This window comes from Bufo bufo, chromosome 7, assembly GCF_905171765.1.
Source record: "Bufo bufo chromosome 7, aBufBuf1.1, whole genome shotgun sequence".
In the NCBI taxonomy this organism is placed as follows: domain Eukaryota; kingdom Metazoa; phylum Chordata; class Amphibia; order Anura; family Bufonidae; genus Bufo; species Bufo bufo.
This window is the reverse complement of record NC_053395.1, coordinates 49821089-49837592: the sequence shown is the minus strand read 5'-3', so window position 1 is coordinate 49837592 and position 16504 is coordinate 49821089. Positions and strand designations below refer to the sequence as shown.

General features: G+C 44.2%; 1 protein-coding gene across 1 annotated transcript in view; it reads right to left on the bottom strand.

Moving 5' to 3' along the window:
- The window catches only part of CLEC19A (C-type lectin domain containing 19A), a 34914-nt gene extending 18698 nt beyond the window's left edge, over positions 1–16216 (bottom strand). Inside the window, exons 1-2 of the mRNA XM_040441248.1 lie at positions 16027–16216; positions 1510–1675 (exon numbers count right to left, since the gene is read on the bottom strand). Of these exons, the coding sequence (XP_040297182.1) occupies positions 1510–1675; positions 16027–16135 (275 nt within the window). The 5' untranslated portion in view covers positions 16136–16216. The remainder of the gene's footprint in view (positions 1–1509; positions 1676–16026) is intronic.
- Positions 16217–16504: the final 288 nt, after the last annotated feature.

The window sequence follows — 16504 nt, the reverse complement described above, 5'->3', positions numbered from 1 at the left end:
CTGGCGCTGCTGCACAGACCTGGGGTGTGGCCCAGTATAAATGGTCATGGTCTACAAAAAGGGGTGTGGTCATGTACTGCACACTGGACCTCCAGGAGGACATGGGATGTGGCCTAGTATAAATGTGCATGGTCTACAAAAAGGGGTGTGGTCATGAACTGCATGCTGGACCTCCAGGAGGATATGGAGTGTGGCTGAGTATAAATGGGCATGGTCTACAAAAAGGGGTGTGGTCATGTACTGCACGGACCTCCCAGAGGACAATGGGTGTGGCCTAGTATAAATTGTCATGGTTTACAAAGAGAGGTGTGGTCATGTACTGCACGCTGGACCTCCAGGAGGACATGGGATGTGGCCTAGTATAATGATGGTCTACAAAAAGAGGTGTGGTCATGTATTGCACTGGACCTCCAGGAGGACATGGGATGTGGCCTAGTATAAATGTGCATGGTCTACAAAAAGGGGTGTGGTCATGAACTGCATGCTGGACCTCCAGGAGGATATGGAGTGTGGCTGAGTATAAATGGGCATGGTCTACAAAAAGGGGTGTGGTCATGTACTGCACTGGACCTCCCAGAGGACAATGGGTGTGGCCTAGTATAAATGGTCATGGTTTACAAAGAGAGGTGTGGTCATGTACTGCACGCTGGACCTCCAGGAGGACATGGGATGTGGCCTAGTATAAATTTGCATAATCTACAAAAAGGGGTTTGGTCATGAACAGCACTATGGACCCCTGAGGACATGGGGTGTGGCCAAATAATAATGGTCTACAAAACGGGATGTGGTCATGTACTGCACACTGGACCTCCAGGAGGACATGGGATGTGGCCTAGTATAAATGTGCATCTACAAAAATGGGTGTGGTCATGAACAGCAGTATGGATCTTCTGAGGACATGGGGTGTGTCCAAATAATGATGGTCTACAAAAAGAGGGGTGTGGTCATGTACTGCACTGGACCTCTCAGAGGACATGGAGTGTGGCCAAGTATAAATTGGCATGGTCTACAAAGAGGGGTGTGGTCATGTACTGCACTGGACCTCCCAGAGGACAATGGATGTGGCCTAGTATAGATGGTCATGGTCTACAAAGAGGGGTATGGTCATGTACTGCACGCTGGGCCTCCCGGACCACAACTTTTAGTGGTTGGCAAGGATGGTTGTACCTAGAGCAGGGCCTGATGGGATGGAGCATGGATTTAAACAATGAGAAATCCCTATGTCATGCACCATCTCTTAGGCTAGTCGTAATATAGTGTATAAGGCTTGTCTGGAGTGTTCCTTTAAATTTCACCCAACAATTTCTTATTATATTGTGTAGAATCATACAGACTTCACAATTATTGCAGACAGAGGCAAGATTGGAGACATAAAGTCATGCTGTTCTCTGTCTTGGGAAGGCTTTGCTTCTTTTTATAATGCTCATTGTTTAGTTAGTTGTTGAAAGCTGAAGGTAATAAACATTGCTCATATTTCGGCTGCTGCAGAGAAGCAGCTACATACGATACCTGTGGATAGAAACTAATTTGGCAGTAGTCCTGCCGAGTGAGAACTCAGCGCAATAAAAGTCCGCTTCAGCCCATGTTTTATTTATGGGGAAGAACCTGTAGCAGTTCCCGCTAGACTCGGTCCAGAACAGAGGACAGGCGTACGGCTGGGTGACGTCTGTGAAAGCTGAGACAGAAAAAGAGAAAGTAATGATATCATCTTATTATTTTATGCGTATACACTGGGGCAGATTTACTAATCCTGTCCAATATGTAGACAGTGCAAACCAAGGGGGTGATACATTAAATGCGCTGTGCCATAAAAGTGAAGTGATTTCGCCTCTTTTGTCCATGGAGTGGACAATTGTGACAAATTTATGAAGTGTTTGCATGTCAGCAATTTGTAGTTGCTAAGGGGCGGCTGGATATTTTGTGGGCAGAGCTAAATTTTTAGCCAGATGTATCAAAAAGTTGCGAAAAAGTTGCACGTGCACTCCGGTCCCCTAATGAAGAACTAACTGATGAAGCCTTTGCAATAAATATGATTGAACTTTAGACTGAAAAATCCATAGATATTTAGTGTGACAAATTTAACAAAAGGCGTGGAAAATAGCTTCAAACTAAGGACACACTCCCCCCAAAAAAAGCCAAAATACTTCATCCCCTTAGGCGGGCAGTGGAGAGATGTGACACATTTATCACGGTGGCTCATGCTGGATAATAAATTTGGTGCATTTTGCCTAACTTTACACCATCGATTAGTCGGATTACTCCATGCCAAAATGTTGGTGTATGTTGCATTTTAAGCTATGCCCCCTTCCCTCTTAGGCTCCTTTCACATCTGCGTTTTCGTTTCCGGTTTTGAGATCCGTCCTCAAAACAGGAGGAAAATGCTTCAGTTTTGTCCCTATTCATTATCAATGGGGACAAAACGGAACGGAGTGCACCAGAATGCATTCTGTTCCGTTTTGCTGCGTTCCCGTGCCAGACACAAAAACGCTGCAATCATGGGAAGCTGAACATGCCGGCACCAAAAACCATGTAAGCGAATGGTGCCGGATATGTTTTTTTCTAACGAAAAAAAAAAAAAAAGGATCCAGCGCCCATTGACTTACAATATGTATGTTCATTTTTTATATAATACAACTGGATCCATTCTAAATGGATGCAGTCAGTTGTATTATTCAAACGGATGCGTTTTCCTGCGGTTTTGAGATCCTCTGATGGATCTCAAAACTGGAAAAGAAAACGCAGATGTGAAACTAGCCGTAGCCCGCTCATAGATGTGGTACCAGCAATGGACGCCAGTTTTTGATGTAAATTAAGCGTAGTAAATTTCTCCATTGCTACAGATATAGGTGACAACAATGCTCCCAAGGACACCACCATTACATACATAATACAGCCAGAAATGTATTATGCAGAAATGATGTTACAAAATTTTTGGTAAATCAAATACAGTGAAGCTTCTAAAAAAAACACCTCTCTGAAAAGACCACCAGCCATCTACACCAATTTAGAAGTCCATTTCCACTGCAATGTTGGGTGGTCATCTCAAGAAGGGTTTCTGTACCAGGTGCAGAACTACTACTATAGAAGTTCCATCATAGGCTTTATAAGTAAAGTTTCCTTGATGTGACAGGCACACAATTTTTACATTTACTTTTTAATTGCACTTTATATTACTGCAGTTTCTAGACACACCTGGCCTTTATTGGAAAACGAACAGTGCTTTATTTTAATGTTTCTATGTTCCTACAGAAATGGCACAAGCTCTAACTGCTTCATAGTACACCTGCTGGAGACCAGCCTTCATTCTGCTAGAGATACAACCACACTCACACTCTCATTTTTAAACTATTTTTTCATCTTTGGTATTGGGATGTAAAAACAGTTGCAAGCATTACCTAGGGGGTACAAACCATATCTGTTGGGGGGAAGTCTCACCATCCTCATGATGTGATTTTCAAGGGGTTGTCTATTATAAAGGAATGTTTTTCCTAAATGCTGGGAGCCCTTTGAATTATTAAAATAAATACTCACTTGCCGATCCAGCACCGCTCCATTCTTCGTCAGTTTCTGTTTACTTCTGGGTAGTGATCACATACTTAAAGGGGAACTCGTTGCTGGTACTCGTTGCTGAATATACTCGTTGCTGGTCGGTACAGAGATTGAAAAGGTGGTGATAAAAGAAAAAACAAACTGAAGTTCAAGTGAAGGAGGCACCTGAATAACCACTAGTTTCTGTGCAAGTTTCTACTTAAAGGGGTTCTGCAGTTTTTTTAAACTGATGATCTATCCTCTGGATAGATCATCAGCATCTGATCGGCGGAGGTCCGACACTCTTCTCGCTGTTTACCGCAGGCCCAGTGACGTCACGACTAGTATCAATGGCCTAGGCTAATCTCCATTCAAGTGAACAGAGCTTAGCCCCGCCCAGGCCATTGATACTAGTCGTGACGTCACTGGGCCTGCGGTAAACAGCGAGAAGGCCGCTGCGCTACTGCCAGTGCCACTGCTTTCTCAAACAGCTGACCGGCGGGGGTCCCGGGTGTTGGACCCCCGCCGATCAGATGCTGATGATCTATCCAGAGGATAGATCATCAGTTTAAAAAAACTGCAGAACCCCTTTAAGTAGAAACTTGCACAGAAACTAGTGGTTATTCAGGTGCCTCCTTCACTTGATCTTCAGTTTGTTTTTTCTTTTATCACCACCTTTTCAATCTCTGTACCGACCAGCAACGAGTATATTCCTCCACAGCATATAGATTAACCAGCGACAACCGCGTCATACACTCAACCAGGGGGTTATTTATCCCAGTTTTAGAGCGGATAAAATGAAGCACCTTATATTATCTAATAGCTTTGTATCACATCTATACTGGTAAATACGGCCTGATCGCTTCTGTACTTAGATACTTTTCTGCAAACCCCAATCTTGGGTGAATGGGAACTAACTCGTTCCATTTAATGGGACAAGCAGTTGTAATTACACTGCTCTGCTTCTACAAAGGAGGCAGCTTGCAGGTGATTTTGAAGAGAAAGTGCAGTACCCCAGATTTGGGGGTATCGGCAATTGCTTTTTATATTTTGTATTAATGTCATGTTATATACTATTCTGCCGTAAACTCCAGCAGTTGAGGTATGGTTGGCAGGAACAGGTATAACCACTCTGTTCTTCCCCTTTTGGTGGGAGTGGGATGGTCCTACTTCCTGCCAGAAGGGGGATAGTTCGAGTCCAGACAGCAAGGAGATAGGAAGCTCATGCTAGAGCTCCTACTCCAAAGAACTGTAACCAGTTCTCCTGTGAGACTAACACTCCAGAGAGATATTCAGAACCAAAACTACTTTCATCTTAGAAGCTACAGCATGCTTAGCCAGCAGAGTGACCAGTATTTTCAGTTTAACAGACCCTGCAGCAGGTGAGGGTAATACAGTTCGGACACCCATCACCTAGATAACATTCAGGCCAGACTAACTCCAAGCCTGTATCACACAGTGCACACCTATTTCCACAAGTGCCAGATACTGCTATTAGCCAGAATTACAAGAGAGAGACATCAACAAGACAGCACATCAGAAGTGCCATTAAATTGCCCACACAACTAGAGTTGAGCGGACACCTGGGTGTTCGGGTTCGGCCGAACTTCGGAAAAAAGTTTGAGTTCGGGACCTGAACTTGACCCGAACTTGACCCCAAACCCGAACCTCATTGAAGTCAATGGGGACCCGAACTTTTGAGCACTAAAATGGCTGTAAAAATGTCATGGAAAGGGCTAGAGGGCTGCAAATGGCATCAAAATGTGGCTAAGAGCATGGCAAGTGCTCTGCAAACAAATGTGGATAGGGAAATGACTTAAAATAACATAAAATACGTAAAAATTTTAAATAATAATCTTGATCTAGAAGGTTGAGGAGGCGGTGGATGTGGCGGTGTAGGTGGAAGTGGCGGTGGATGAGGAGGAGGTAGCCTACACTGCTTTTTAGTTTAAAAATTATTTTTATTTTTTTAAATTAGGGTACACCCAAAAACATTGGGAAACATAACCCTCCAGTCGTACTAAACAGACGTTCAGACAATACACCGGCTGCAGGGCAGGCCAGCACCTCCAAGGCGTAAAGGGCAAGCTCAATTTGGAGACCCAGAAGTTGCAGGGGCTGACCCCTGTCAGTCAGTTCATGTAGGCGTGTGCACACTTACTGCCCCACCATGTCGCACGTCCCCGTGATGTTCACGATCAAATTTGATATCTGCTCTATCAACTTTCGATGTTCTTTAATGCGCCTACCATGGTGATCATGGGTGGCGGGGAATCAGGGTTCCAGGCCGGAGAGGGAGTGTGAGAAAGAGAGACCACATCCAAGGGAGGATTCATTTTTTCAAATTTAAAATTAGAGTTGAAATATGGGAGAAATTATTAAAGCATAAAAGTGTGACAACTTTTCAAAGTTTAAGCATTAATTACTGAATAATTTATTAAATTTTATTCCCTGTCACCTATGCATAGCAGGTGTTTATTCACGTCTAAAATTGTATAATGTCAACCCAAGAATGTAACAGAAAAATTATTGAAATTTATTGAGCTGTGAACTAGGTAGAGGAGGGGTATATTACACCCAAAAATTGGTGAATTTCACCAAAAAATGTAACTGACAATTTCATTTTATTTTCTGTCTACTAGGTATAGCAGTGGTACTATACACCCAAAAATTTGTTTATTTCGCCAGAAAATGTAACTGACAATTTTATTAATTTTTTTTTACCGGTCTACTAGGTATAGCAGTGGTACTATACACACCAAAATTGGTGAATTTCACCCTAAAATGTAAATGACAATTTATTTATTTTTTAACCGGCCTACTAGGTATAGTACTATACACCCAAAAATTGGTTAATTTAACGTGTGCCCAATTTGGAGACCCAGAAGTTGAAGGGGGCAGACCCGTCATTCAGTTTGTGTAGGCGTGTGCACACATACTGCTCCACCATGTTGGTGAAATACTGCCTCCTGCTAAGACGTTACATATTAGCTGGTGGTGCTGGTTGTTGTGGCGTGCTGACAAAGCTTTTCCACATTTCGGCCATGCTAACCCTGCCTTCTGAGGTGCTGGCGGTGCACCAGCTGCGTTGGCGACCTCTTCCTCGTCCTCTGCCTTCGCCTTGTGCTTCCACTGTGCCCCCTCTGTCAGGTGGGAAAGCCACCTGCAGCGCATCTAACAGCGTGCGCTTGTACTCGCGCATCTTACGATCACGCTCCAGTGAGGGAATTAGGGACGGTACGTTGTCCTTGTAACGGGGATCCAGCAGCGTGGCCACCCAGTAATCAGCACAAGTTAGAATGTGGGCAACTCAGCGGTCGTTGCGGAGACACTGCAGCATGTAATCGCTCATGTGTGCCAGGCTGCCCAGAGGCAACGAAAAGCTGTCCTCTGTGGGAGGTGTATCGTCTGTGTCCTCTGTATCCCCCCATCCACGCACCAGTGATGGCCATGAGCTGGTCTGGGTGCCACCCTGCTGTGAACATGGTTCCTCCTCCTCCATCTCCTCATCCTCACCCTCCACCTCCTCATCCTCCAGAACTGTGCCCTGGCTGGACAATTGTGTACCTTGGGTTTGTGGGTTCAGGAACCCACCCTCGGAGCCACTTGGGAATGACTGGCCGGAAACCCTACGAAATGATCCCCCTTCCTCCTCCTCCTCCTGTGCCACATCCTCTTCCATCATCGCCAGGAGCGTTTTTTTCAAGGAGGCATAGAAGTGGGATAGTAACGCTGAGAACGGCATTATCGGCACTGGCCATGTTGGTGGAGTACTCGAAACAGCGCAACAAGGAACACAGGTCTCGCATGGAGGCCCAGTCATTGGTGGTGAAGTGGTGCTGTTACGCCGAGCGACTCACCCGTGCGTGCTGCAGCTGAAACTCCACTATCGCCTGCTGCTGCTCGCACAGTCTGGCCAGCATGTGCAAGGTGGAGTTCCACCTTGTGGGCACGTCGCATATAAGGCGGTGAGCGGGAAGGCCGAAGTTACGCTGCACCGATGACAGGCGAGCAGCAGCAGGGTGAGTACGCCGAAAGCACGCACCGACGGCCCGCACTTTATGCAGCAGCTCTGACATATCTGGGTAATTTTTAAGGAATCTCTGCACCACCAAATTAAGCACATGCGCCAGGCAAGGGATGTGCGTCAAACCGGCTAGTCACAGAGCTGCTACGAGATTTCGCCCATTATCGCACACCACCAGGCCGGGCTTGAGGCTGACTGGCACAAAGCACTCATCGGTCTGTTGTTCAAGGTCCGTCCACAGCTCCTGCGCGGTGTGGGGTTTGTCCCCCAAGCAGATAAGTTTTAAAACTGCCTGCTGTCGTTGACATCTGGCTGTGTTGAAGTTGGTGGTGAAGGTGTTACGCTGACCGGATGAGGAGCTGGTAGAGGATGAGGAAGCAGAGTAGGAGGAGGAAGCAACAGGAGGCAAACTGAAGCGCCCTGCAATCCTCGGTGGTGAAAGGACATGCGCCAAACTGCTATCCGCCTCAGGCCCAGCCGCCACTGCATTTACCCAGTGTGCTGTTATGGAGATATAACGGCCCTGACTGTGCTTACTGGTCCACGTATCAGTAGTCAGGTGCACCTTGCCACAGATGGCGTTGCGCAGTGCACACCTGATTTTGTCCCCTACTTGGTTGTGAAGGGAAGGTATGGCTCGCCTTGAAAAGTAGTGGCGGCTAGGCACGACATAATGTGGGACAGCCACCGCCATAAGGCCTTTAAAACTATCCGTCTCCACCAGATGGAATGACAGCATTTCAAAGGCAAGTAATTTAGAAATGCTGGCATTCAGGGCTAGGGATCGCAGGTGGGTAGGGGGGTACTTCCTCTCCAGCGTTTGGGATATGGAGAGCTGAACGCCTCCGTGGGACATTGTGGAGATGCTTGGTGACCCAGGTGTTGGGGTTCCAGGCATATCCTTTGTTTGTGGGGTGCCAGGTGGCACTGTCACTCCAGAGGTGGATGAAGAGGCCGCGACTGCAGCAGAAGAGGAAGCAGGAGGAGCCAGAGACCTTTCTTGGTTTTTGAGGTGTCTACTCCACTGCAGCTCGTGCTTTGCACTTAAATGCCTGGTCATGCAGGTTGTGCTCAGGTTGAGAACATTTATGCCTCGCTTCAGGCTCTGATTGCACAGCGTGCAAACCACTCGTGTCTTGTCGTCAGCACATTGTCTGAAGAACTGCCACGCCAGGGAACTCCTTGGAGCTGGCTTTGGTGTGCTCGGTCCCTTGCTGCAGTGGGCAGTAGGAGGTGTACTGTCTAGAGGACGGCCGCTCCGCTTTTGCACCCTGCTCCCTCTTCTGCTGTGCTGGTGGCTCTGTGCGACCACCACCTCTTCCTCCGAACTACATAGGTCACTCGCATGACCTTGATTCCATGTGGGGTCGAGGACCTCATCGTCCTCCACATCATCTTCCACCCAGTCTTCACCCCTGACTTCCTTGTCGGTCTACACACTTTCGAAAGCCCCAGCAGTTGGCACCTGTGTTTCGCCATCATCCGAGAAGTGCTGCGATGGTCCTCCCATGTACTCATCTTGAAAAATAGATGGTTGGGCATCAGTGAACTCAATCTCTTCCATTTCTGGGGCAGGGCTAGGTGTCATCAAAAAGCAGAAGAGACTGCTGCATGACTTGGGGCTCAGACTGCTTGGCTGATTTGCAAGGACATGGGCTCCAGGTGCCAACTGTGGTCTTTCAGCAGGAGACTGGGTGGGAGACAATGTGAAGGAACTGGATCCACTGTCAGCAACCCAATCTACTATCGCCTGTACTTGTTCAGGCCTCACCATTCGTAGAGCAGCATTAGGCCCGACCAAATACCGCTGCAGGTTTTGTCGCCTACACGCACCTGAGGAAGGGGTTTCACTTGTGCGTGTAACTGGCACAGATCGACCACATCCTCTCCCTGCAACAGGAGCTCCACCAGCAGCACCATGACCTGGGCCACGTCCCTTATTTGACGCTCTCCTCATATTTTTCAAATTTAGGATCTTGCCCTAAATGGGTGTTAAATTAATAGTAGAATAGAACGACAGTATGTAAAGGGTGTAACTCACGCGGTCTGAACCAGTGTATGCCTAAAATAAATATTTCTTTACCCAAAATGGCTGTATTTCAAATGGCTGTATTTCAAATCCCTGAATCAAACCCCTGTATGTAGAGGGAGTATCTCACAGGGCCTGAACCAGTGTAGGCCTGAAGTAAATATTTATTTGCACAAAATGGCTGTATTTCAAATGGCTATATTTCAAATCCCTGATTCAAACCCCTATATGTAGAGGGAGTATCTCACAGGGCCTGAACCAGTGTAGGCCTGAAGTAAATATATCTTTGCACATGTAGAAATATTAATAGTTGTAATCCGCTCTCATCAAACTTTGTGTAAAGAAATAGGTAAATCTCTCTTCCCTCAGCCACAGTCAGAGCCAGACCCAGGTGTTACCATCTTGATTGAATTCTTGCTGAGCAACTCCTCCCGCCCTGCTCAGTCTGATCCTTTTATTTACTAACAAAAGGTGTAAAAGGGGCTGGCCCAAGACAAGGATACAGGAAGTGATGACATACAGGAAGTGATGACATAGGAAGACAAGAACATAGCCAGCTCACAAACACATGTATACAATAACCACTGGAGCGAACTTTATCTAGCCTTGCTCAGTGATCAATGCCAGATAAAATTACTATGATCCTCATGCATGTTTATTTACAGGACAACGTCATTATCTCCAGCGGGTGATCAGGCGCTTTAGAGACAACAAACGCACGTTCCTTTTGTACAGGACATACACTGGAAGATATCCACTCCAATGGTTTACCCTGACACTGAGAGACATAATGACAATACACAATATATTAAATACACATCCTAATAAAAATTTCCACAACACACAAAATGGCTGTATTTCCAATGGCTATATTTCAAATCCCTGATTCAAACCCCTGTATGTAGAGGGGGTATCTCACACGGTCTGAACCAGTGTAGGCCTAAAGTAAATATATCTTTGCCCAAAATGGCTGTATTTCAAATGACTGTATTTCAAATCCATGATTCAAACCCCTGTATGTAGAGGGGGTATCTCACAGGGCCTGAACCAGTGTAGGCCTGAAGTAAATATTTCTTTGCCCAAAATGGCTGTATTTCAAATGGCTGTATTTAAAATCCCTGATTCAAACCCCTGTATGTAGAGGGGGTATCTCACACGGTCTGAACCAGTGTAGGCCTGAAGTAAATATATCTTTGCACAAAATGGCTGTATTTCAAATCCCTGATTCAAACCCCTGTATGTAGAGGGAGTATCTCACAGGGCCTGAACCAGTGTAGGCCTGAAGTAAATATATCTTTGCACAAAATGGCTGTATTTCCAATCGCTATATTTCAAATCCCTGATTCAAACCCCTGTATGTAGAGGGAGTATCTCACAGGGCCTGAACCAGTGTAGGCCTGAAGTAAATATTTCTTTGCCCAAAATGGCTGTATTTCAAATGGCTGTATTTCAAATCCCTGATTCAAACCCCTGTATGTAGAGGGAGTATCTCACAGGGCCGGAACCAGTGTAGGCCTGAAGTAAATATATCTTTGCACAAAATGGCTGTATTTCAAATGGCTGTATTCAAATCCCTGATTCAAACCCCTGTATGTAGAGGGAGTATCTCACAGGGCCTGAACCAGTGTAGGCCTGAAGTAAATATATCTTTGCCCAAAATGGCTGTATTTCAAATCCCTGATTCAAACCCCTGTTTGTAGAGGGAGTATCTCACAGGGCCTGAACCAGTGTAGGCCTGAAGTAAATATATCTTTGCACAAAATGGCTGTATTTCAAATGGCTGTATTTCAAATCCCTGATTTAAACCCCTGTATGTAGAGGCACAGGTGGAGTTTCTCACAGGGCCTGAACCAGTGTAGGCCTGAAGTAAATATTTCTTTGCCCAAAATGGCTGTATTTCAAATGGCTGTATTTCAAATCCCTGATTCAAACCTCTGTATGTAGAGGGGGTATCTTACATGGTCTGTACCAGTGTAGGCCTGAAGTAAATATATCTTTGCACAAAATGGCTGTATTTCAAATGGCTGTATTTCAAATCTCTGATTCAAACCCCTGTATGTAGAGGGAGTATCTCACAGGGCCTGAACCAGTGTAGGCCTGAAGTAAATATATCTTTGCCCAAAATGGCTGTATTTCAAATGGCTGTATTTCAAATTCCTGATTCAAACCCCTGTATGTAGAGGGGGTATCTCACAGGGCCTGAACCAGTGTAGGCCTGAATTCAATATTGGTGCACCAAATGGCAGTATTTAAAATCTCTGAATGTAACCCAAATGTATTAAGGGTGTATCTCACAATGACATCTGCATCAAAGGCTGGCAACAAACATTTTTGTGCGCAAACGAGTGTTTAACAACTGAATTTGACAGCAGTATATGAGCCTGTAATTTCACACGTGCTGATGCTGCAAGGCCTGAAAATAGTGTTTTTTGTCAAAAAAGTGTGTTTTTCAAACCCCAGAAAATGATGGGTATATTTCTAGCTTAAATTGCACACTGACTAATCAAGATGTTGTAGATTGCCAAAATTGTGTTTTTTGGTAACAGAAATATGAAAGATGTATATAATAATCTTGATTTTAACACTTGCAGATCTGGAAAATGCAGTTTTTAAAAAAAAAAAAAAAGTGTGTTTTTCAAACCACAGAAAATGATGGGTGTATTTCTACCTAAATTGCACACTGACTAATACAGATGTTGTAGATTGCCAAAAAAAAGTCTTTTTTTGGTAACAGAATTTGAAAGCTGTATATATTAAACTTGAATTTAACACTTGCAGATCTGAAAAATACATTTTTCTGAAAAAAAAAGTGTGTTTTTCAAACCACAGAAAATGATGGGTGTATTTCTAGCTTAAATTGCACACTGACTAATACAGATGTTGTAGATTGCCCAAAAAAGTATTTTTTTGGTAACAGAATATGAAAGCTGTATATATTAAACTTGAATTTAAAGGGTTTCTACCACTTTGTTTTTACATATTTAGCTGTCAGACACTAGCGATCCGCTAGTGTCTGCTCTACCAAACCATCCTAATATAACAGCTTATTGTCCTGCCGTTTCGCTAAAAAACGAACTTATATAGATATGCTAATGAGCCTCTAGGTGCTATGGGGGCGTCATTAGCACCTAGAGGCGCGGTCTACCTTCACAAACTGCCGCCGCCCAGCGCGTCCCTCCAGCCCGCCCATCTCCTCCGGAATGCGATCCTCCCCGTGCGCGTCTGTATTTGGCGCATGCGCAGTGAATGTCTGACCGCTTTCCTGCTCAGACATCTCCACTGCGCCTGCACCGATGACGTCATAGTGCTCTGAGGAACAGGCGCAGTGGAGATGTCTGTGCAGAAAGCGGTCAGACATTCACTGCGCATGCGCCGAATACATACGGGCACGGCGCATGCGCGAAATTCGTCCGCTGGCTCACAGGGAGGATCGCATTCCGGAGGAGATGGGCGGGCTGGAGGGACGCGCTGGGCGGCGGCAGTTTGTGAAGGTAGACCGAGCCTCTAGGTGCTAATGACGCCCCCATAGCACCTAGAGGCTCATTAGCATATCTATATAAGTTTGTTTTTTAGCGAAACGGCAGGACAATAAGCTGTTATATTAGGATGGTTTGGTAGAGCAGATACTAGCGGATCACTAGTGTCTGAAAGCTAATTAGGTGAAAACGAAGTGGTAGAAACCCTGTAACACTTGCAGATCTGGAAAATATTGTTTTTTGAAAAAAATTGTGTGTTTTTCAAACCCCAGAAAATGATGGGTGTATTTCTACCTTAAATTGCACACTGACTAATACAGATGTTGTAGATGGCCAAAAAAAGTCTTTTTTTGGTAACAGAATATGAAAGCTGTATATATTAAACTTGAATTTAACACTTGCAGATCTGGAAAATACAGTTTTTTGAAAAAAATGGTGTGTTTTTAAAACCCCAGAAAATGATGGGTGTATTTCTACCTTAAATTGCACACTGACTAATCCAGATGTTGTAGTTTGCCCCCCAAAAAATGGTGATTTGCAATGTCCCAAAAGCTCAGATGCAGTGCTGGTGCACTGAGCAAGCATAAAATGGTCGCCGCCGCCGCCACTCACCTAACTAACAGAATTATAAATGTATTTATTTTTTTTGGTCAATGGCCTCAGGGCAGGGTAAAACGATTGTGCCCTGCACCCACACAACTATTTCTAGGTAGATCGCTGAGTTAGATTCTCTCCTATGCTCTCCCTGAAATCACAAGTCCAGCAGCATCCTCTCCCTACACTTGTAACAGCAGAGTGACGTGCAGCGCTACGTGACCCAAGATTATATAGAGGCTGGGTCACATGCTGCTCTGGCCAATCACAGCCATGCCAATAGTAGGCATGGCTGTGATGGCCTCTTTGGGCAAGTAGTATGATGCTTGTTGATTGGCTGCTGTGCAGCCTTTCAAAAAGCGCTAAGAAAGCGCCGAACACCGAACCCGTACCCAAACTTTTACAGGAATGTTCGGGTTCGGGTCTGGGGTCCAAAAATCATAAAGTTCGTGTTCGCTCAACCCTACACACAACCAGTCACCATACCTCATCATCTGGTGACAGAAATTGCACTAAGTAAAGAGAGATCTTTATTCTTTTACTTGTGGCCTGATTCTTTAAACCCCAATTCAACTGCACCGATACCCAGGGAGCAATGGCCTGAGAGAGTACACTGTGACACCCATCTCCTCATGGCCACTACCACTCCCATCCTTAGGGCTCACTTGCACAAGTGCCGCTACCTCTTCAAACAGCTTATTGGCAGGGGTGCCAGGATCTGATATCGATGACTCAATATACTACTGCACAACCACTTTAAACTATAATAAGAAATACTCAGATTCAATAATCCTTGAAAAGTCTTTTTTTTACGTTTTCAAGCCAATGACAGGACATAAGTGAAACTTAGTAATGTCGCCTGTTCAACAAAACCATCTTATGATATCAAAAGACTGTAGAGTCAAAACCAGAAAGTGATACAGTTGGTGGTATAGCGGTAGGGATAGTAGGACATATCTGGTCCGCAGCCACATTGAAGATAATATAAAATTACAAAATGACAGAATACCAAAATAGTTTTGTATTATAACAGTATTATAAAAATGTTTCCCAGTAGTCATACAGTATATTGATTTGCCAACCTTGTAAATATCCCTACACACACAAATTTATTTTTGAATGGGGGGGGGGGGGGGGCTGTAATAACACTAGAACACTAGAAAGCTCTTCTGTAGGCTTCTGGGTCCGTGCCTATGCATCGCTAAAGATAGGACATGTCCTATGTTTCGTCATATCTTGCGGATCGCAGACACCATGATGCAGAGTTTACATGGCTCTTGCCAATGTTTTCGCAGAACATACACGGCGCCACTACAGTTGTGTCAATAGGCTTTAACCACATGCTTTTTTTTCCAGAATTTTGTAGCTTTTTTTATTTTATTTTTTTGCAAAACAGTGTGTTTGTCCACTAGCATTTCCTTTGTGGCATTTAATTTCCCTGTAGAGGAGGTGATGTGAAGGTGCCTGAAAAGTGCCAAGAGCTAGAACATGCTGTATTAGTGAAAAGCAAGAAAAACAAACAAAAAAGTCACCTAAGGGTAACTGCACACAATACGGTTTCTGTGTGTTTTTTCTGGACAGATTTTTGTGTGGAAAAACCACAGCTTAATTATATACCAGCAACATCAATGAGATTTGCCAAATCTCATGTATACTTTGCTTATCTTTTACATGTGGAAATTGACCTGTCGTGTGGATTTTTTTAAATCAGCAGCATGTCAGTTGTTTGTGCAATTCTTCTTTCTTATCTTTAGTGGTTTTCCCATGCACTTTAATGGGGTTGTTAATATAAACAGGAAATCCAAACAGAAAGCAACAGAAAAACTGCACCAAAAAATGCACCAAAACCATGATAAATCTTTGGGTGATACCGTAAATCATGTTCTCACAATTATACTTCATTGAGAAATAGCTGCTTATAAAATTCCTTAATATACTTTAAAAGTTGCTTCAAAAATTGGTGTTTTGCTTAAATCAAAAGACTTACACAATACTGGCAATGTTAATATGCTGCATATTGCTACAAGTCCCCAACATAAATTGGCCCACATCCAGCTCATGCAGTTACTCCTAAATATAAACTATTTTATAGCAATATATATAAGCATTACAATTACATAGAAATATATAAACATAAATTGCAGTCTCAAAAAGATTGGAAATAGCTTTAATGATAAAGTCCCATACAGATAAGAAACTTGCAAATGAAATGAACCTAAAGTACACAATACAGCAAACTTGGAGGGGGTGTAGTCTAGAAGCTCTTAAAATTGATGGACCGAATCCATGTTAATATTGCGTCACATAGTCATATAATACTAACTCAAAATATAATGTTCTAAAAATGAAAAAAAAAAATGCAATACACTCACCTTGACTGAGTTTAATCTCAGTCTTGGGTAAAGCTTGTGCTGTTATAATGATCAATGCAAGGGCTGTGAACAGGTTCCATTTAAAAGAAGCAGCCAGACAGTGTCTCATTTTCAGGTTTTAAGACCTCCTCAGTGAGATGTCAAAAAGTCTTGCAGTCTTGGAAGCCTTTGCTGTGCACGTTAAGTTTCCTACAGCAGATGTACTCCCCATGCAGAACACACCCCTGCTAACTGTCAACCACTTGTGGGATAGGCTGGAGAGTGTTCTCCTGGTGTCATACCAGCTCCTGAACAGTAAAATCCTACGTCTCCACTGGGTCCATGGTTTAGTTTAGAAGAAATGACCCTTTGACCCATGTCATTTCTGAGGAGGAATTTCAGTGTAATAAAATCACTCAGGTTTTACATGTGGTTTGGAGCCCACAGTGACTTCCATGAAAAATGTGCTAGCCTTAGGTTAGAATTGGAAGGATCTGTG